Genomic DNA, 22782 nt, shown 5'->3' with positions numbered 1-22782 from the left:
AGAATTTTAAAGGCATTGCTTCATTGCCTTTTGGATTTTAATGTTCCTTTTAAGAAATGCAAAGCCATTCTGACTCCTGACAATTTTTATGTGACTTCTTTTGTCCCTTTGGATGTTTGTAGAATACTTTTTGCCCCTAGTATTTTAAAATATCAAGAGAATACACTTTAACGTTTGCTTATTTTCATCCATCATGCTAGGCACTTGATATGCCCTTTCAACCTGGAAATTCATGTCCTTTAATTGTCCTTATTTTTGTAAATTATTTCATTGATAATTTCCTTCCCTCTGATTCTCTGTTCTCTTTTTTGAAACACTTATTATTCAAATATTGGACCTCTTGTCCTAGTACTCTAATTTTCTTATGTTTTTCCCATTTTTTTTGCCATTGTGCTATGTGAGTCTATGAAAACCAAAGTTCGAGAACATACGATTCAATGAGCTCCCTTAAGGTGCAAGTAGTCTTCCATGTTCCACTTACAATATTTTATAGATTCTATGATGCATATTTTTTAACATTTAACATCTCTGAAATCTAGATGAGTCTTATAAACAATGGCATATTATAGATTAACAGTGTTGTTAAAGGTATCTTAGATTGAATGAAATATAGTATCTCTTTGTATTCTGCCACTCTGACCACCGAGTATTCTTGATTAACTTGTCAATACATCCATACATTTAGTTTAGAAAAATATTTTATCCAGCATATTTAGTTGTTTTCAGCAGGAAAGCAGGTAAGAATACCTAGTCTGCCAGATTGCTGGAAACAAAAGTTCTTATCCATATCTCAACCACTCTTACATTTTTTTGCCCATCTTTCTAGGATGCATTCTGGGTGAATTTCTTAGTACAGCCTTTTAAACCTCTAATTTTCTCTTCAACTGTGTTCAGTCTAGAGTTGATCAGATCTATCCAAGGTTGGGCTTTTTTTCCCCTTTAATAATGGACATTTACATTTCCAAGATTTCTAAAAGATTCTTTTTATTTCTATATATTCATGTTTCTTTTCTGCCTCTCTGTCCTTTGGTTTTTATTTTTATATTTTTTATCTATTATTGCTGTGTTTAGAACAGATGAAGTGCATCGCAGTGTGCACTACAAAACCATCTTCCGTTAAAGTCACTTTTGTATGTAGAAAAAGATCAAGAGACTTTGAAGAAAGATAGCTTAATTTATCCCACTTTCCTATATCCCAAATTCTGTTAAGTTGTAAGAGAATAAAACCCTTGCCTGTGTTATTCACACTTATAACCCCAATGACTAGAACAGTGCCTGGTATGCAGCAAGAACTCAATACATGTTTACATGACTCACTCCCTCATCTCCTTCAGGTTTTTGCCTAATGTCACCTTGTAAGAGAGGGCTTCCCTGACCATCCTATTTAAATAGAAACCCCCACACCCCGAGAACTTTCTCTACCCTGGCCTATCTGCTTTGTGGCATCAACCACCACCTGACACTCTCTCACATACTCTCTCTCTCCACATACATACACATACACACACAAACATTTGTTTATTTGCTTACTGTCTGTTTTTCTTTGGTAGAATGTAAGCCCCATTAGGACAGCAAGTTTTATTTTGGTTTACTTTTGTATACCCAGCACCTAGAACAGTGCTTATTTTATAATAGGGGGTCCATAAGTATCTGTAGATTAAATGTTAAAATAAATAAAATCTCAGGCACTCAACAGAGGCTGTAGGTTCAAAGATCTGTTTATATAAAGATGTTTATATGCTTTATTTAAAGCTCTAAATGGGCTGGGTGTGGTGGCTCACGCTTATAATCCTAGCACTCTGAGAGGCCCATGTGGGAGGATCACTTGAGCTCAGGAGTTTGAGACCAGCCTGAGCAAGAGCAAGACCTCATCTCTACTAAAAACTGAAAAATTAGCCAGGGGTCGTGGCACGCGCCTGTAGTCCCAGCTACTTGGGAGGCTGAGGCAAGAGGACCACTTGAGCCCAGGAATTTGAGGTTGCAGTGAGCTATGATGATGCCACTGCACTCTACCCAGGGTGACAGAGCAAGACTGTGTCTCCAAAAATATATAAATAAATAAATAAGCTCTAAATGTCCAACAGTGGGGAATGATAAAGAGATAAAGAAAATTATATTAGACGAAGTAAAAAGACAAATTTACTAGAAAGTAAGAGATCTAGGTTTACATCCTGACTGTTCTTAGGGTTTAAATGTAAAAGTGACTAGTAGAGTGATGTATGGTATGTAGTTATAAAAACTTATTTGAGAGGCTTTAAAAATTTTAAATGCAGAGACTATGAGGCAGCATGGGGAATTAATAGTAAGTTAAAAAATTAGAATACAAAATTAGATCTGTACTAATTTTACAAATATAAATAAAACTGACAAAGATAAGAAGCAATAAAAATTGTTGAGGAGGTAAGAAACAAGTGAAATATTTTTCTTTCATCATTATTTGTTTAAGTTGGAAGAGAAAGGGAGGCCGAATCGTTCACCATCACTCTCCCATATGCTGTGTGCTCTGCAAGGCCAAGGACTTTGTTAGGATTACAGTTATATCTCCAGCAAATAGGACGGTACCTAGGCATTTACTAATCAATACATTTTTGATGGATAAATTAAAAGGACGTAAATTTTTCAGTGGTTCTTAACAGGTAGTTCCAAACAGCTTCCTTTTTTTTTTTTTTTCCAAACAGCTTCTAATTCAAATTTAAACAGTGCCTGGACTCCACAGGCCTGTAATTACTAGAAGTACCAGAGCCACAAGGACAGTGGATGATCAAGCACTTACTTGCTGAGCTGGTAATCAGTGCCTTTGATGAACTTGAGCTTCTCCAAGGGCACACCAATGCTCTCCAGCATTGCTTTGATCACATTCTCATAGTAACTGGCTCGGAGTTCTAGAAGTTCCCATGGGGCTTTCATGTTATCCAGGTATGCGTGAAGATCCGCAAACAGAATTGTTACCTGGACATAGGGTAAGGGACCACCAAAATGTGAATTTGTCCAAGTACCTCCAATCTACCTCTCCCAGCTCCCACCCACCCTTACGTCATCTCATTAGTTCTTACCTCACATCCTGCCTTCAAGAAGTCTGCAATCTTCGACATGGGCACGAAATAAGCCACATGTGGCTTGCCTGTGGTTGCTGTTCCCCAGTAAATTTTAAGTTCCCGTTCCTTCAGTATCTCCTTCAGCTTCTCTTCCCCCAGAACCTCCTGTTGTGGAAGCAGAAGAGTTGGTTTAATGCCAGTGTCCTACCTTGCTCATCCTTTACCCTGCGACAAGGAAAACAAAGGCATGTGTTACTGAGGGTCCAGGCTCAGAGCCAGCAGGGAGGTCCAGCCACGCTCTCAAGTGCTGAGAGCCAACCTAAGTTGGTGTGGCTGCTAGTATCACTCCTGTGAAATGACACGGATGTTAGGGGAGTAGGGGCATGTCCCTACCTGCATCTTCCCCTCCAGCTACCTCTAACTCACTCTCCTTCTTTTCACAGCCAACTTCTTGAAATAATTGCCTTTTCTTCTGGTCTCCTCCTTCTCTCCCATTCCAATTTCAAGTCTATACTACATTACACTATTGAATTCCATACGGCGTCACACATATTCTTGCTAAGATTACAGAAGAACTCCAAGTTGCTAAATTCAATGAATATTTTTTAGTCCTCACTTTCTCCCTGAAACACTCTCCTCTTTTGGTCTCCCTTATTTTACTCTCTTAGTTTTCCTCTTTCCTCTTGGCCGGCTTACATTTCTTTGCAGCTGCTCCTCTTCCTCCTAATTCTTCAATATTAGCAATCCTTGGGACTCTAGTCTTTTCTTTTCTTACTCTACATTCCCCCTAACTGATCCTCTTCAGTTGCTTCAATTACTACTTATGAGCTAGTAACTCCCAAATCTCCTGGTCATACCCGCAACTGTGTACTTGTTATCAACCCAATAATTCAAACTCAACATGTTCAAAATTAAACTCATGCTCTTGTCTTCTTACCTCACTCCCCAACCATCTTTTTCACTTGTAGTTTTATCCCTAGTTCAGTAAATGGCACTATCATTCACTGAGTTGCCAAGGTACTCCAAAACAACTCTTAAATCCTATTTCTCTCTGCCTCTACATCACCACCCTAATCCAGGCCCCATCAGATCACACCAGGATTACTGTAAGTCTCCTAACAGGTATCCCAAATCTATTCTTACTCCCTCCAATCCATGTTCCAAAAGGTAACCAGAGATCTTAAAAACTCATTTACCTATTAAAAACCTTGAATGATTTCCTTTTGTTCTATGAAAATATTGGAAAAACTCTCAAGGCTGATATACCTCTGATTAAAGTTTTTAGTATTTTCTTATGTTATTGTTTTGGGAGGCTCTTAGAAACCACGATAAATTGTCTTGCTGGCTTGAATACATTTATTAGCAGAACTTATTAAAATCTTCTACTCCAAGTCTGTTGGCAGCTAGCTGATTCTGCATCCTCCAGAGTTCCTACTTGAACACTTGGAGGGAAATTTCCACCCAAGGAAAGGTCACTTTACTTAGCCTTTAAAACAAGCGAGTCAATTCCATTAGCTTTGTGTATCCTTTGTCCCTAACCAGCACTATTTTATGAAGAGAGGCTAGGAAACAAAGAATCTGGCTAAGGGGAAGCATGCAGAAATCTCCAGTTAAGATCAACCTGAGTGGAACAACCCAAATGTCCATCAACTGATGAATGGATAAATAAAATGTGGTATATCCATACAATGGAATATGATTCAACCATAAAAATGAAGTTCTGATAGGCCCAACTGTTAGGATTGTTCCCGGAGGGAACCCGAAGAGTATGTGTAGGACAGAATGTGGTTAATGCAAAACTTAGGCTTGTAAAACAATAGTTGCAGGAGTCTGAAGAGTCCTCGGACTTTGTAGATCTAACAGACAGCTGCAGCCAGCATCCTTTCCCCCTCCCTCCCTGAGAGAGACGAAGGCTACCCTTCCCTAGCTCTCCTGATAAGGACGATGCCAGAGCAGAAGGATGGATGTGACTGGGGCAAAGGCGAGGTAGGAGTTGCTTGTTTGAAGAAGAATTTACTACAAACAGCTCTTTTGCCCACTGTCCTCTGCCATACACAAACTGCACATAGCAGGAGGCAATTCTTCACCTGCCAGTGTGGCCCAGAAACAAAGAACTGAACAGTGCAGGTGGGAGGGGGTCGGCTATCCCCATTTATAAAAACCCTCACAAAACCCCCTTCTGTGCTGACTCTCTTTTCTGACTCAGCCCACTCGCACCCGGGTGAATAAACCAGCCTTGTTGCTCCCATATAGCGTGTGTGTGAAATTTGTCCTTTGGGTTATTCACCCTTTCATCAACAACATGGATGAAGCTTGAAAACGTTACACTCTTGAAAATGTTACACTAAGTGCAAAAAGTCAGATGCAAAAGGGGACATACTGTATGATTCCAGTTATATGAAATGTCCAGAACAGGCAAATACCTGGACACATAAAGTAGACTAGTGTTTCTGTAGGGCGGGGGATACTGGGTAGTGACTACTTATAGGTACAAGTTTTTGTCGGGGGGAAGAAAATGTTCTAGAATTTAAAAAAATTATCCGGGAGTTGTGGGACTCTCTTGCAATACCAGTTACCTGAGAGGCTGAGGCAGGAGGACCCCTTAAGCCCAGGAGTTTGAGGTTGCAGTGAGCTATAATGACACCCCTGCACTCTAGGCCACTGCACTCTAGCCTGGGCAACAAAGCGAGATCTTGTGTGTGTGTGTGTGTGTGTGTGAAAAATTCTGGAATTAGACAGCGGTGATAGTTGCATAACTTTGTGAATATACCAAAACCCACTGAATCATATACTTTAAAAGGATGAATTTTATAGTATGTAAGTTATATCTCAAAAAAATAAAAGGAAAAAGCTGTGGCCCAACTGATTGCTTGTAGAATAAAGTCTTCAAGGCCCTCATGACTTGGTCCCAGCCTATCTCTCCTAAACAAATAAACAAGTAAAATGTATAGTATATCAGGATAAGTGCTATGGAGAAACAACAACAACAAAAGTTGAGCAAGGGATGAGACAGTTCTGATGGCAGAGGGTTTGTTATTTAAATAAAGTGGTCGGAAAAGGCCTCCTCCTTGATAAGGTGACAATAGTCAGAAGACCGAAGAAGGCAAAGAAGTCGAACTTTTTCCACTCTACTGCAGCCAAATTAGCCTTCTTTCTCTCTGAACCATGATGTTTTCTGTTTCCTCTATTTGAAATGCTCTCCGCCATCATTCTTCCATTCTTCCTCTGGCTAACTCTTCCTCCTGCAGTTTCTGGCAACAGTAGGAACACACATGGAATGAAAGGGTGATCTGCTACCCTCAGGGCGCAGTTTAGGAGTCACTTCCTCAGGGAAGCCCTTTCTTTCTCATTTCCTTTTAAAGCTCCACGTATAGTACCTTCCAGTACTTGCTTCACCTGTAATGGTTTGGCTTATGGGTCATTTTTAACCTTTGATCCCCTCCAGACAAGCTCTGGGAAGGCAGAGTCCCCACGTTATCTCCAGAGCCTAGCACTGCGCATGGCACATAATAGGGTGGGTGGGGTGGGAGTCCTGGATTCAAAGCCTGGCTCCAACACAAGGTAACTGCACGGAAGAGGTTAGCCCACTGTGATTTCTCTGCAACCCAGAAGTCTGCCTCACTGACTGACTGACCGACCAGCAGTGAGGTCTGCACACTCTCTCAGAGCTGCGCCGGCGCGGAGTCCCCAGCCCAAAACATTAAGGACGCCCTAGTGGGGCTGAAAATCACTGAACCTAGGGCTCCTGTCCCCAGCGGCGCATTTCCAACCTCGAGACCTGACCTGTAGGTTTCGGGTGATAAGGTGCAGCTTCTCTTCAGGGCTGGGAGTGTCTCCCATGGCTCCGCTACCCCTGCTTCACACGCTCAGCCTGGGAGTCGCGCCCCTTCCTCAGTCTCCGCCGCCACCGCTGCCGCCGTCGCGTGCCGGAACTGTCACGCGAGTCCAGCCAGGTTGCATCAGCTGAGCTCGTCGCTCGACTTGCTCGGCCTGGACTCCTCTCCGCCCGGCAGTTCCCGGGAAAGAGTCAAGAGCAGCGGACAGTCGAGCGGGTCGATGAGACGGGAAGGGGTGGAGCCAATAGGGAGGGAGGGCGGTGCGGGGGGCGGGGTTGCGGCGCCTGCGTGGGGCTCAACCCACCTAGAGGCGCGGAGGTTTCCTGCCAATCACTGTTTGTTGCCCGCCCCTTGGTGTTGGCCTGGCTGACTCGGGCTGGGGGAGGTCGGGGAGGGGGCGATAAAATGGCGGAGGGGGCACAGTGAGGCGCAGTCCTTCGCCCAGGCTTTGGCCCGGCTTCCAGAGGTGAAGAGCGGGAGGGACGAGAAGGGGTCGGCGGTCCTCGGGAGGGGGATGGGGGCGCCTGTTGCTTCTTCCAAGGGGCCGCGCAAGCCGTCAGCCCTGTTTGAGGGGTTGGAGGCCCACACCCTGCCGGGAGAAGGGTTTGTTCTCGCTCCTGAGGTGATGACGGGGGAATGTCCCTGCCCCCTACCTCCACGTCGGCGGGCTAAAGATGCCCCTCACGCTGCTGAGGAAAAGGGAGGCTGTCTGGTCATCTGAGAGGCGGGAGCGGCGTCTGCCGTCCCTGCCCAGTGGGGGTGGGGGGCCATGGATGTGTAGGTGGGCGGGGGAGGCCTCTGTCCCCAGCCGCCCGGCCGGGAGGGTGTCGCTAGGGGCAAGATCGCGGGCTTTCTGCCGCGTTTTGCGGGTGGGAGAGGGAGAGGATGACCCACCCTCCGAGAGAACTGGGGTAGTGGTCCCGCTGAGGTGTGGCTGTGGGCGGCCATCCTCAGGGAGAGGGGTGTACCGCCCGGGCCTGCTGAGGGGCCGACTTTGCCCCTGCTGGGGGGGGGCGGGAAGAAAACCCGCGCTTCTCCCACTTTCCGCGGGGAGGCGGGAATTCACGGTTTCCCTGCTGGAGGGAGGAGCGAGGAGGGAGGTGCAAAGGCCCTGCCTGGAGCGAGATGCCCCCGGCGGTTGCCTTTCTGAGGGAGAGCGGGGGGAGGCAGGCAGTCTCCTCCGAAGGGTCGACCTGGGCCACCCTTCCTCCTGCTCCTCAAGTGCTGGGGGCGGCGTCACTTGCCCACGTCAGTTACTTCCTGGGCAAGAGGGAAGGTAGTAGGCTCTGCACGGTGGGCTCTGGAGAGGGCCTAGAAGTGATTGAACTGCTCACAGAACGCCCTAACGGGATCTCCAGTGTTTTGTGGTTCTGTTAGGGGATTCAAGCTTTAGCAGACCCGTCTAAATTTTTTAAAACACATTTTCTTTTTAAAAAGAAACTTGTTGCTGCAGCTTAGTAAGTCTGGTCTCTGTGCCCATGTGGGAGGAGAGTCCTAGCACCCTGATCTAGTGAAATGTTACCTAAAGCAGAGATTTCCAGCCCTAGCTTGTTTTTCCATCGTACAGTGTTTCCAATTACCTCAAAGCATGTCGCATATAATTTCAGTTTGATTTTTTAAAAATGTGCCCATTTTATGGAGTGGTAGCAACTCTGTGCCTTTGGTGCTGTGTGCTTCACATATCTTGTATGTGAAGGTTGGAAATCAAAGGCCAATGGGAAGTCCTGTACCTTGGAAACAATCTTTGCCCTTGGCTGTATCTGTCAGACCCTGCTTGGTAACGGTCTTGATTTTAGAGCCTTGAAAGAGGATGTAGGGTTGTGTATGGTGTTGCAGTTTTAGTGGCCTGAAAAAATAAGGCTTTATGCTCTAAGGCAATAGGTTTTCTGAGGTAAGATAAAAATAGAAGGGGAACCAGTTTCTGAGGTTGCAACTAGGAGGTTAGAGAACAGAGAGAGGGGGTGGTAAAGTGAAGTGTGAAGAAGGGGGTGGACAGGTGAGAGAGATGTGGAAGGACAGAATGGGGTCACAGGGTGGGGAGCAGAGGAATTCACAGAGAGAATTGGGAGATGGGAAAAATATTCTTACCTTAAAAATAAAGGGGTCTCCACATTTTAAGTGGAGGTTGCCAGGCAAGTGCCAAGAAAAGCAGGTAATGGTAGAATGGTGGAGAAGTAACTAAGACTGTCTTGTGGAACTTCACTTAAGAGTTTCAATTTTATCTGAGGATTTCCCCCCCTGCAAATTCATTAAATATCAACTTTCATTGGTATAGAGCTTTTAGGTCATGTACATTATCTCATTTGATCCTCATGATAATTTGCCTTTGAAGTTAACTGAATATCCCCCTTTTTTCAGATGAGTGTTCTCATCTATATTGAGATTCAGAGACTTCCAAGTAAATTGCTGTGGTCCAGTGCCCTCTAAACAAGATATTTCAGTGAGCATTATTTTGTAGAATTTGTCTGTTATTTCAAATGTCCATCCAATCTGCTGTTTAATTAATTTAGTGACAATATGATTGAATGCTGTTTTAAACTAGAAGAGAATAGAGCATACTGGATAATTCCAAGCAAGATCTAGGGGAAGTTCCCTACCAGTTTAGCAATCTTTTCCCTACTATTCTTATGCTTTTCTTAAGACTCTTTAAGTCAGGAAGATTTTTTTTTTTTTTTAATTTTTATTTTTGTAGTGATGGGGTCTTGCTCTTGCTCAGGCTGGTCTCAAACTTCTGACCTCAAGTGTTCCTTGTGCCTCGGCCTCCCAAAGTGCTAGGATTACTGGCGTGAGCCACTGTGCCTGGCCACTTATGTACATATTTTAAATTTTCTATAACAAAGTATTTTTGAAAATGAGGAAGTAAAATTGTGAAGGGAATGATTTGTACAAGTTAAAAATTATCTCTCTCTCTACATATGTAAGCATTGTTTTGCATGCTTTTGCTCCCAGACCTATTGAACATTCTATGAGAGAAGCTCAGAAGAGCCAATTTTGTGCATCTGGATGTCATGTCACATAGTAATTGATAATTGCAATGGTTGTGAAGTATATTGGTCCTATGTTTGCAAGTAGTGTTTTTCTTCCGGTGATGTCTGGCCACATTCAGGGGTATTTCTCATGTTCTTTCATTCCACCTGGGAGGCTAAGGGAAGGCTTCCATGCATAATAAGGTAGCTTAAATTATTTTTTTGTAAGAGCCCAAAAGCCCTCTTTGGTATCTATATCTTTCACACTTTATTAGAGATTGTGCTGAGTTTGGATTCTAGCTCTGCCATTTCCTGACCAACCCTGGACAAGTCTGTCACAAAGGTGGTAGGAAAAACATTGCCTTTGGAATTAGACCTGGGTTTGGATCTTTGTTGTAGCATTATTAGCTATGTGTACTTAGTTAAGTTACTTAATGCCTCTAAACTTAGTTTCCCAAGAGTGAAAATCTATTGAACTCTCTATTTGGCTAAACAAGTTCTTGGACTAAACCTTTTGGAAGGAGTTGGGATGACGGGCCAGTGGCCCAGAAAGGGCTTCTAAGAAATGTAGCTGCTTTGCCCCAGTGCCTGTGATACTTGTGCCTGACAACTACAAACTTTCTTAAGTCAAAGAAAAAAATTTTCTAAAAGTCAACCTTTTTTGGGGCCGGGTGTGGTTGCTCACGCCTGTAATCCTAGCACTTGGGAGGCCGAGGCAGGCGGATCGTTTGAGCTCAGGAGTTCAAGACCAGCCTGAGCAAGAGCGAGACCCCCGTCTCTACTAAAAATAGAAAGAAATTATATGGACAACTAAAAATATATATGGAAAAAATTAGCCGGGCATGGTGGTGCATGCCTGTAGTCCCAGCTACTCGGGAGGCTGAGGCAAGAGGATCACTTGAGCCTAGGAGTTTGAGGCTGCTGTGAGCTAGGCTGACGCCATGGCACTCTAGCCCAGGCAACAGAGTGAGACTCTGTCTCAAAAAAAAAAAAGTCAACCTTTTTCTTACTGCTGCCTAAAGAAATAACTTCACTCTATAAAATTCACTAGGTAGAGACATTACTTTTCTTAAAGGTACCTGCTTCAATGCCTGGAACTGTCTCATAACAATTGCTGGAATACAGTATTGGTAAAATAAAAGGTATTAGTGGCTCTAAGTTTGAATATAAAAGAAAACCTGGTTTTTTTGAATTCTTTCAGTTCTACAAAGTTGCATTTAAGGGGTTAGAGTTGTAAAATGAGTCTTACAGTGCCTAGTTTATAATGGATACTTAACATTTCTTTTTGTCCCATTTCATTTCTAAGATAAGTAAGTTTAACTAGGTTCCTTCTAATTCTAAAATTCTATAATCCCTCCCCTTTCCTTCTAACTCTTTCTCTAGTGCTTTATTGTCCATACCATTTCATATTATCTCATATTGGTGCTTAATTTTCAATGTTGTGTCCCTATCAGTATTATACATTTCCTTGAGGGTGGAAACCATATCTTTATTTCTTAGAAGTCATATAGAGACTTATCACGTAGCTCAGTGCCATGTGATGATTATAGCTCAGAAAATGTTTTCTAAAAGAATGCATGAACTGAAGCTAAAACTCAAGGTGTGGTATGGAACTATCCTGGAGGCGTAGAGTGGTGGAAATTTTTACAATTAAAAGGCTACAAGGAATTTTCCAAATTATTTTCATTGTTTAAGCATTTCTTATAGCTTCTAAGATATGATATATGAAATAATCAGTTTTTCTCACCTTTCCCATCTGGAAATATAATTATCGATTAGGTCTGTCATTAGCTACTAAAAAACTAGTTTTTACTTATACAGGTAAAGGCTGGGCATGGTGTCTCAGGCCTGTAATCCTAGCACTCTGGGAGGCTGAAGCCGGGGAATTACTTGAAGTCAGGAGTTCGAAACCAGCCTGAGCAAGAGTGAGACCCCGTCTCTACTAAAAATAGAAAAAATGAGCTGGGTGAACGCCTGTAGTCCCAGCTACTCAGGAGGCTGAGGCAGGAGGATCACTTGAGCCCAGGAGTTTGAGGTTGCTGTGAGCTCTGTCTCCCCACAGATTATAATAGTCATCAATTTTGTGTTTCTCTCTTTATAGACCTTTTCTTTGCATTTATATTTGTATTAAAAATGAGATTTGTGTGTGTGTGTGGTCATGGTTAATTTTTAGATTTTTGTGGAATTTTAGATATCGCCTAAGTCCCTTTATCCCTTTCCTATTTTACAAATGAGGAAACAAATCTAAATGGTTGAGTGGCTTGCCCAAGTTACTAGAGCTGGTTAGTGATGCAACCAGGACTACAGCCCAGGACTTTGGGCTCCCCAAGCAAGTATTCATCCTACCAAAGTAAATGATAGTCTTAAGAAAGTGCAAATTGTTGGGAGGAACAAAACTAGTTCCTTTAGTTGCATAATTTTTTCCTGTAAAGATTTTTCTTTGGTATTCTTGACTCAAAAAATCCAACTTTGTGGTATTTAAAAAAAAATCAAGATCAAAATTAATAGATGGAGCACCTTAAAGCATAATACAGTTGACTTTGTAATTAGCAGAGTTGAAAGTGATGAGAAGATCCTTTAATTTTCTTTGTACCTGCAGGAAGGTGGGAGTCAATCATTTTGACAAGTCTCCTGAAAGAACAGCTAGCAGGAGCTGAAATCTTTTTCCACTTGGTCTCGTGGCAAAGGCAGAGATTGCTCCAGCAGCTTCACAAGTATGAAAGATAATTATTTATCTTCTTTTATTCTTGAATTTTTTTTTATTTCAAAAGTAATACATGTTTGTTTTTTTAATGTAAAGTGTGAGTGTCCAAACATTTTACATAGTATATTTGTTTTGTTTGTATGTTGTAGATATCATTCCATGATAGTATATACAGATCTTCATTGTGTTTTTAAGTAGTTGAAAAATACTCCAGAGTACGAATGTGCCATGATTTTAATGAACAGTTTTCTTGGTGGGAGAACATTTAGGTTGCCTCCAATGTTTGGCTACTTTGAATAACACTGCTTTGAACATCCTTATATAAGTATCCCTGTGTGCATTTGTAACAGGTACTTTTGAAGGATAAATTTTCAGAAGTGAAATTGCTGGGTCAAATGATATTGCCAAATTATTCTTCACAAAATATTGTGCTGACTTTTACCAATAGTATGTGAGAGTGCTTGTTTCTCCACATCCTTACCAACCCAGATTATCGTGTCATCTTTTTTATTTTTATTTTTATTTTTATTTTTTGGAGACAAGGTCTCACTCTGTCACCTGGGTAGAGTGCAGTGGCATCATCATAGCTCACTGCAACCTGAAACTCCTGGGCTCAAGTGATCCTCCCGTCTCAGCCTCCTGAGTAGCTGGAACTACGGGCATGCGCTGCCACATCCAGCTAATTTTTCTATTTTTAGTAGAGACGGGGTCTCGCTGTTGCTCAGGCTGGTCTCAAACTCCTGAGCTCAAGCAATCCTCCTGCCTCAGCCTCCTGAAGCACTAGGACTACAGGCGGGAGCCACCATACCTGGTACCTGTCATCTTAATTATTACCATTTTGGGCCGGGTGCAGTGGCTCGCGCCTGCAATCCTAGCACTTCAGGAGGCTGAGGCGGAAGGATTGCTTGAGGCCACGAGTTCGAGACCAGCAAGAGCAAGACCCTGTCTCTACAAAACGTAGAAAAATTAGCCGGGTGTGGTGGCGGTCACCTATAGTCCCAGCTACTCAGGAAGCTGAGGCAGGAGGATCACTTGATCCCAGGAGTTTGAGGTTGCAGTCAGGTATGATGATGCTACTGCACTCTCTAGCCTGGGCAACAGAGCTAGACCTTGTCTCAAAAAACAAACAAAAAAAATTATTACCATTTTGATAGGGAAGAAGCATCTCATTGTTCTAATATGTATTTCCATGGTTTGAGTAAGGTTAAATATCTTAAAATTATTTCTCATGTTACAAGTCACAGTGCAAAGATTTTGAAATATTAGGATACCATCCCTATATACAGCAGATTGGAATTGATATAAGGGTATTTCTTGTTCCTCAGTGAAACTGCCTCTTATTTCTCTAGATATGATGTGCTCTCTAGTGCCCTCTGGACAGTCTTCTGGTACCTCTCTCATATCTAAAGACAATGCCCCATTTTCCTGGGGTTCCTTAGATGAGGATGAGTTGGATGACTCCTTGCTGGAGCTGTCTGATGGAGAAGAAGATGATGGCCATTACAGTTACACAGAGGAAGAGATTGAGGAGCTCTTGAAGATTGATGAGCCATCAGATGACCATCCTTCTTGGGAAGAAGGGTTACGTAAAGATGACAGCGGGCATATTGAAAAGGGAGAAAGAGGGAGTCAAATTCTACTTGATACTCCCCAAGAGAAAAATTCATTATACAGCTTGGGACCAGTAGCTGAGACCCCTGGCTTCTTTAAACTACCTCAGCTAAGTACGTCAGTTGGTCATGGACCAACTCCCACTAAACCATTAAACAGACGCTCTACACTAGAAAAGAATCTTATAAAAGTAACTGTTGCACCATTTAATCCAACAGTCTGTGATGCTGTGCTTGATAAGGACAAAACTGATTCATCCAAAGATACTGAAAAATCATCCTTCCTTGGGGAAGAGTTGAGAGAAGATGGTCATAGCCTGAATGAGAGCAAACTTTGCACTGAGTCTGAAGGTATCAACCCCAATAACTCTGCTTGGGATAGGCTCCCACTCTCCTCTCCTTCAAACAATAACTTTCAGCAAACCATCTCTGATAAAGATATGCCTGACAGCCAGAAATCTACACCTGCATTTTCTCAGATCTCAGACCATTCAGAAACTCCTTCTAATATGGGGTCATCCTGGAGAAATGGTGGATCACATAAATCAAGTTGTGAAATGAAGTTTCCCATTGTTTCTAGTTCATCAAACAAAGTAAGTATGTTTTTTTCAAGGTGAAGTGAAAAATGAAATTATTTTTGCTCAGAAACTATATAGCAGAGTTTCCATATGCTCCCTGTCCCCGCACAGGCACAGCCTCCCCAGCTATGGACATCCTGTACCGCAGTGGTATGTTTATTACAATGTAGAAGAGCTTTGTATTCAAATTGGGATTTGAATCCTGATAGCACTGTGATCCTGAATCAATTATTTAGCCTCTATGTTCCCCCACAGTTCTTATCTAAATTGGAGTAAATAACACTTTATAGTATGGTAAGGATTAATGAAATAATGTATTTACAGTACCTGGTATATAATATTAAGTTACTGTCGATTGAATAATTACTATGATGATGATTTTATTATTATTTCTCCTTTCTTTGAGTTTTAGCTTAAGTCCCAAAGTTATGCTAACCCACCACCATTGGACCAGCCAGGTTTTTTTTTAAAGATTATAGTTGCTGTCTCATTTAAAGCACCTCCAGAAGTATCTGATACACAGTAGTGTTCAAGGATATGCCTTTGTAGACCCTAATTTTAAAATATTTCCATAAATAAAAAAAATTTTCCATAAATAATATTTTCAATCGTTTTCGTACAACTAAGAACCGTTTTTCCTTTTGCATTCCTTCCACTCTGAAAAAAACCAGGATGTTCTTGATAAGGATGCTGGGAAGATGAAAGGCCGTGAGAGAAGACTAGGCAAAGTCACTCCTGTTCTACAGACCAAAACCAGGTAATATAACAGTATAATTAAATATTCTGGTTTCTATTAGTTTTCTTCAATCTCTTTCTTCCTCTCCCCAGTTCCTCCTTAGTGTGGAAAACCTGCTCCAGGAGTCAGCAAACTTGAAGTTCTGGCACTACCAACTGTGCGACCCTGGGGAAGTTAAATAATCTCTCACCTGTGGTCTTTTTGTTTTTGTTTTGTTTTGTGTTTTTGAGACAGGGTCTTGCTCTGTCACAGGGGCATTAGCATTAGCATCATCATAGCTCATTGCACCCTCAAACTCCTGGGCTCAAGTGATTCTTCTCTGCCTCAGCCTCTCTAGTTGCTGGGAGTACAGGCATGTGCCACCACACCTGGCTAATTTTTCTATTTTTTGTACAGACAGGGTCTTGCTGTTGCTCAGGATGGTCTTGAACTCCTGGCCTCGAACTCCTGGCCTCAAGCAATCCTTCCGCCTGGGCCTCCCAGAGTTGCAAGGATTATAGGCGTGAGCCACTGAGCCTGGCTCACGTCAGTTTTTATGCCATAAAATAAGGCTAGTGATGTCTTCTCTGGTGCCTCACAAGGTTATTTTGAAAATAAAACAGACATATTAGTAAAAGTACTGAAAGTACTGTATAAATGTAAAATTTCTCCTGTGTATGGGGAAGCCTGGCCACATATGTGACAGAAGGTTAGAATAAGTTTAACAAAAACGTTAAAATATAACTATGTAGAAAATAATTTAGTCATGTCTCTCAACTTGCATACAACTATCCTTGGGGAAAAATTCTAGTAGGGATTGCAGATTTGGGGCATCTTTTCAATATATTCTCTTATTGCCAGGAGATGGCAGTGTCTCTACATGGGCCTTTTCAATTGCATATACTAGAAAAGCTGTTTTTTAGGTTGAATCAGATTGGCTTACTTACAGTGAGATTTAAAAAAAAAATTTTTTTTTTTTTTTTTTAAATTAGAGACAGAGTCTTACTCTGGCACCCAGGCTGGAGCTCAGTGGTGTGATCATAGTTCACTGTAACTTCTAACTCATAGACACAAGAAATCTTCCCACTTCTGCCTCCCAGGTAACTAGTACTACAGTGCTACTGATTACAGCCCACTACTTTTTTCTGTATAGAGACAGGAGTCTCACTATGTTGCCCAGGCTGGTTTTGAACTCCTGACTTTATGCAATCCTCCTGATTCAGCTTCCCAAAGCATTGGAATTATAGGCATGAGCCATATCACCCAGCTCTAGATTAAAAAAATTTTTTTTGATTACACACTAATTACATGTTATACTTATTTTACTTAAAAGTTTTAATTATTACAAATAAGGCCACCTCTAATCCCAATTTTCTGGTTTTTTGTTTTATTTGCATAATTGAGGGAAAACTTGTGAATTGCTTATATTTAAGGAAATTATATCAAAAGAACACAAGTCAGCGAACTTTGAACAGTAATAAATTTAAAATCTCAGTATTCTCATCCACTGACTCTTTAGTACAGTCAATCTGTATGAACAAGGGCCAGAAATTGCTCTTGCCAAGGTTACCATTGCCCCAGTTGCCAGATCTAGCTGGTTCTATTCAGTCTTTATCTCATTCAACTTTTCAGCTTGGCTCTACGAAGTTAGCTATTTCCTGACTAATCCTGAATTACTCTACAATGCTTACTTTCTCTAGACACCAGGTAATCTAATCCTTTTTCACCTTCTTATTCCTTGTTAGCAGGAGGTTGTATCTATTTCTTCTCTTCTTCTTTCTCTACATATTTGATTTCAGCTTCATATTATGTGACTAAGACTATATTCTGTTGCTGGATCTTAAAGAAAATTTTGCCTCTGAAACTTAGTTGTTCTAATCAATCAGCAGTGTATGACTTGTAAAGCACTATACTCATGGTTTTAATGGACTGTTTTTCCTCCTTTCTGGTTTTCTTTGTTTAAGGACTAATGTTGCGACATTTTCACAATCAAATCTAGAACAGCAGAAGCAAATTTATCTCAGGAGTGTCATTGCTCATATAGAAGACCCAGTGGACTCTAACCAAGGTAACATGGTAACCAAAGAATGGCGTATAAAACACGTGATGGGACTTTTTCTTTCCAGTGTAATGTAGCTGAAACTGGGAGATTTGAATTTTCTTAAATTGGTGAGAAAGATAACTTCCTTACCTATCGATCTTCACTTCAAGGGATTGCCTAACTAGATAATCTTTAGTTTGGCTAACCAGTATTATAGAGGGATCTAAGCACGCTCATACCAGTACATGAAAAGTGCCTTCCCTATGGTTGAAGGCTATAACCCAGATCTGTACGTTGTTGCTGGGGATTTTTTTGTTTGAAAAATAATAGAAGTGGATGACCAGGTGCTGCTTATTAATCATTTTTTTTTAATATGAAATTATTTATTTTTCCTGTTGCCATCAACATTTAAATGTAAAAAGCAGGCATTACAACACCATCCTGCATTTTGGCTTTTGAATAAAAGCTCTTGAAACGTTTGACTACCTTCCAGATCCTTCAAGCTGCATTCTCCCTACTTCATTATAAACTATTGCAAACCAAAGTGGCAAGATTCTTTCTCCAGCCCTCAGGAGACTACAGTCCATGTTATCATTCAGCCTGAATTATTGGCTGATGGGAAAATTCCTAAAGGGAAACTTGTGGGCAGAACTGAGGGTGCAGAGGTTAGAAAGGTTTTATAATGACAAAAGAATTCCTTCTTAGAAAGATCACTCCATTTTCTGTCATCTTTAGCTTTCCCTATTCATTCAGCAAACTTCCTCGAGTACTTTCAGTTGTGCTAGGATTGAAGCTTAGGAATTGGAAACATAAAGAGGAATGAGATAGGGCTTTGGCCCTCTGGGAATTCATAGTCTAGAGAAGGAGAGGATGATTACACCACAATATTGATTAGTGCTCTAATAGAATTACATGTACGTGCAGTAGGAGCAGAGAAGGAGCCCTAATTATGTTTGGGAAGAGTGCAAAATGGAGAAGGAGGATGGATGCCTTAGGTAGGTTCCACAGAGAAGATGATTAGTTTAATTACTCTAAGATCTATAAATCACTAGGGTGGCTTTTAGAATTTTTGGTCCTTCTACGGAGGAGACTCCTCTTTCTTTTGACAAGTTCTGAATTATTTAGTATTTTCTTGTTTGTTTCATAAGACTATGAGTGAAAGGTTTAGAACCCTGAGATATCAGTTGGAAGAATTTTTTATTCCAGATCCTTTTATTTTTTACTCAGGATTTCATTAAGCAGTCAGATATTACTCTGAGTGATTTCTCAGCCCTCTGCTTGTGAGATCCCTTTGTTTGAACTATTTTAGATCTGGTAGAAGTAGAGACATCCTTCCCTGTGTGTACCGCCCCCCCCCCCAGGTTTTTATTAAAGGGGCAGATTTAAAAGAAATTTATCTGTGTTCAAGCTCTGTGGAAGAGGCCTACTCATTGATTTTTCCCTCCGCGAGGTGAATTTCCCTTTTTTATATCCTAGGGAGTTGATACTGATGATATCAAGTTAACTGTTTGCTTTCTTATTGGGGGCATTTAAAGAAAATTTCTCAAGAAAAGAAAAGAGTGGCGGTTCACATTATAGCATCTTTTCTAACCTCTTTCCCATTTGGCAGTTCTTCTCCCAATATTACCACAACAATCCCTTAAGGAACAACTAGAATAACTACTGTAATGAAAAGGCAGCATACTTTAGTGATTGGGAGAGGAAAGCCTAGTCTAGACTTAAATTTTGGGTTCATATCTTGGCACTACTGCTTACTGGCTGGGTAAACCATTTATAAAATGGGGATAATAACGAGGGTTAGCTTATGTGAAAGTTATATATGTAAGTACAAGTATATTACATAGAACAGTACCTAGCTTTAGCAACTAACATTTATTGAATACTTACTATTATTAGCAAGAAAATATATCTTTTCATACTGAAGTTAGTTTTTATAAGTAAAATAGTGTGATATCTGGTGTTTGTTTTTAAATTGCAAAAAAAAAACCCTGGAAAATTAGATGAAACACTTTTGACAAAATGTTGATAAATGAAGCTGAGTGATGAGTACATGAGGGTTCATTATACTGTCCTCTACTTTTGCATATATTTGAAAATTTCTATAATAAAAGGTTGTTTTTTAAAAAGTGCATCTTTAGGGCATTCCTTTCTTTGACAGCTAAGGATTTTTTTTTTTTTGAGACAGAGTCTCACTCTGTTGCCCAGACTAGAGAGCTGTGGCGTCAGCCTAGCTCTCAGCAACCTCAAACTCCTGGGGTCAAGTGATCCTCTTGCCTCAGCCTCCCAAGTAGCTGGGACTACAGGTGTGTACCACCACACCCGGCTAATTTTTACTATTTTTAGTAGAGATGGGGTCTCACTCTTGCTCAGGCTGGTCTCAAACTCCTGAGAGCTCAAGTGATCCTCCCACCTCGGCCTCCCAGAGTGCTAGGATTACAGGCATGAGCCATCACACTCGGCTGACAGGATTTTCAACATCATTAGTTATTCTAAAAATTGTATAGGCCTCTGCCTTTTCTTCTGCCTTCCAGGAATTCAGTGTAATGTTAAGTTTTTGCATTACTTCTCATTGCCTGGTATTGATATATCCAAAACGTTAAGATTTTTGTATACCATATTATAAAGGAGAGAGTTGTGTATTCTTCGTCTTTCCTTTATATGTGAATTGTGCAGCCAGAAGCAAAAAGGGGACCATAGTGCCTTTTATACTCTTTTTTTTTTTTGAGATGTTTAGTGTTAATTCACCTTGGAAAAGTGTAATTCTTCAGGTTCTTATTAGAGAAAGTAGGGTTTAAATTTAAATGTAGTTCTTGCCAGTTCAGTTTGAATTCTCTCCATGGGTTAGTCATCTCCTTTCACTTTATCAAAAATGTATATGTCATTGATATAGAACATAACAAAATAAATCATCCTTCAACTCCATTATTCTAATATAGGTATAATCTCTTTGGTTTAGTGTCACTTGGGTTTTTAATAATATTTGCAAAGAAATACTAACCACTTCCTTTCTGGTATCCCAGCAATGGAAAACTCTGTGGAATTATAAGTTCTTAGAGTAGAAAGGGACCATTAAGCTCTTCTCTTTAATCTCCTAGCACATAAATCTGTCTGTATATCTTTGCCAAGTGACCATTTAGCCTTTGCTTAGAGTTCTAATAATGCAAAACTCATTACCTCATGAGGCAGGTCATTCATTGCTTATAAAATTCTGGTTGTTTAGAAAGTCATGCCTTACATTGAGCCAATCTTGGCTTCCCTGTAATTCTTAGTTCTGTCCTCTAGGATCACAAAAAAACAATTTTACTTTCTCTTTCATTTTTAATTATTTCAGATGTTAGAAATAATGATCCTCTTTCCTACAAAGAAAAAAATTGAAATCACCTGTAAATCCACCCTGCCACCTAAAAATAACAGAATTAACATTTTGATGATTATCTTTCCTACAAGGTAGAATATGTGCAGGGAAATGACATACTAGTAGTTTGTAATCTGCTTTCTTTTTACTTAATGTATTTTAAGGACCTTTCCATGTTAAATATTTCAAATTAAGATTTTAATGATTACGAAGTATTCTCTTATATAATTTATTCCATCTTGGTTAATTAGGTTGTGTCCCTTTTCATTAGTAATGCTGCAGTGAACATTCTGGTCAATAAATGTTTATGTACAACTCTTATTTCTATAGGGTGAATCTCTAGAAATGGAATTACTGGGTAAAGTATATAAACATTTTAAAAAACTTTTGTTACATGTTACCAGAATTGTCCTGCCTAAAGAAATTGTATTAATTTTTATTGTCACCAATTTGATAGGTAAATGTTAACATATGTTGTTTTAATAATTAGTGAGGTTAAACATTTTTATGTTTATTGGCAGTTTATATTTAATCATAATTTTAGAAAATCATCTAATACCTAGTCAGTGTTCCAGTTTCTGCAGTTATCCCAAAAATGTATTTGCAACTTTGTTCAAATAGCATCTAATCAAGATTCACATGTTTATTGTCTCCTTAATCTCTTTTAACTTATTTTTGTAGATTGTCTCATATTCTGAATTTTGTCTGATTGTTTCCTGTGGTGTCATCTAATTTGTTCCTCTATTCCCTGTATTTCCTATAAACTGGAAGTTGGGTCTAGCAGCAGGATTAGATTCATCTTAAGTATTTTTGGCAGAAATAATTCATAGGTGCTATTGTGTATTCATCCTGTATCAGATTAGGAGTCATATATGACACCTAATGATATGTTGTTCCACTAATAGTGATACTAAGTTTGTTAAGGTGTTAACTGCCATATTTTTCCATTGTAAGGTACATTTTCCCCTTTTTAATTGGTAAATCATCTGTGGGGTGATCCTTTGGTACCATGTGAATATCCTGTTCCGCAACAACTAGCTCTTTATTTTTTATTTTATTTTTTATTTTTTTATAGAGATGGAGGTCTCACTATATTGCCCAGGCTGGTCTTGAACTCCTGGGCTCAAGCAATCCTCATGCCTTGGCCTCCCAAAGTGCTGAGATTATAGGCATGAGCCACTACCCCTGGCTGGATTTTTAAAAATCAATGTGTTATAATCAATTATAGTTAGTTACTATTCTTTCTGATGCTCAGTTTGTCTCAGATTTGACCAATGGGAGCTCCTTCAAGCTGGCTTGTTCCTTTAGACATGACCGCATTAATCTTTTTTTTTTAATTGTGGTTAAAACATAAAATTTACCATCTTAATAATTTTTAAGTACACAGTTCAGTAGTGTTATGTATATACACGTTGTTGTGAAGCATAGCTCCAGAAATTTTTCATCTTACAAGTCTGAAACTCTATACCCATTAAACAACAACTCCCCTTTTCTTCTTTGCCCAGTCCCTCGTAACCACCATTCTACTTCTGTTTTTATGAATTTGACTACTTTAGATACCTCATAGAAGTGGAATCATAGAGGAATTGTCTTTTTGTGACTGGCTTATTTCACTTAGCTTAATGTCTTCAAGGTTCATCCATATTGTAGCATGTGACAGGATTTCCTTCCTTTTTAAGGCTTGTAAACCACACTTTGTTTATCCATTCATCTGTCAATGGATATTTGGGTTGCTTCCACCTCTTGGCTATTGTGAATAGTGTGCCGCTATGAACGTGGATCTACAAATACCTCTTTGAGACCCTATTTTCAATTCTTTTGGATATATATCCAGAAGTAGGATTGCTGGACCATATGGTGAGTCTATTTTTAATTTTTTGAGGAACCTCCATGCTGTCTTCCACAGCAGTTAAACCATTTTACAGTCCCACCAGTAGCGCAC

The 22782-nt window shown here is 40.4% G+C and overlaps 2 protein-coding genes across 8 annotated transcripts in view; one reads left to right on the top strand and one right to left on the bottom strand.

Moving 5' to 3' along the window:
• Positions 1–7093, bottom strand: part of YARS1 (tyrosyl-tRNA synthetase 1) — a 31413-nt gene extending 24320 nt beyond the window's left edge. The window contains exons 1-3 of the mRNA XM_045548372.1: positions 6819–7093; positions 3054–3200; positions 2774–2949 (exon numbers count right to left, since the gene is read on the bottom strand). Of these exons, the coding sequence (XP_045404328.1) occupies positions 2774–2949; positions 3054–3200; positions 6819–6875 (380 nt within the window). The 5' untranslated portion in view covers positions 6876–7093. The remainder of the gene's footprint in view (positions 1–2773; positions 2950–3053; positions 3201–6818) is intronic.
• A 74-nt stretch (positions 7094–7167) lies between these two features.
• Positions 7168–22782, top strand: part of LOC123635817 (neuron-specific calcium-binding protein hippocalcin-like) — a 70601-nt gene continuing 54986 nt past the window's right edge. Inside the window, exons 1-6 of one of the 7 annotated variants that reach the window (XM_045548362.1) lie at positions 7234–7337; positions 12437–12551; positions 13891–14265; positions 14371–14744; positions 15398–15486; positions 17409–17512. In XM_045548362.1, the coding sequence (XP_045404318.1) occupies positions 13893–14265; positions 14371–14744; positions 15398–15486; positions 17409–17512 (940 nt within the window). In that variant the 5' untranslated portion in view covers positions 7234–7337; positions 12437–12551; positions 13891–13892. Of the gene's footprint in view, positions 7338–9287; positions 9312–12436; positions 12552–13890; positions 14745–15397; positions 15487–17408; positions 17513–22782 lie in introns of those variants that run through there. The other 6 variants (XM_045548359.1, XM_045548361.1, XM_045548363.1 and 3 more) reach the window with 6 other exon arrangements.

This window comes from Lemur catta, chromosome 3, assembly GCF_020740605.2.
Source record: "Lemur catta isolate mLemCat1 chromosome 3, mLemCat1.pri, whole genome shotgun sequence".
NCBI lineage: Eukaryota > Metazoa > Chordata > Mammalia > Primates > Lemuridae > Lemur > Lemur catta.
The sequence above is the reverse complement of the archived record's forward strand: the minus strand, read 5'-3'. Positions and strand labels throughout refer to the sequence as shown.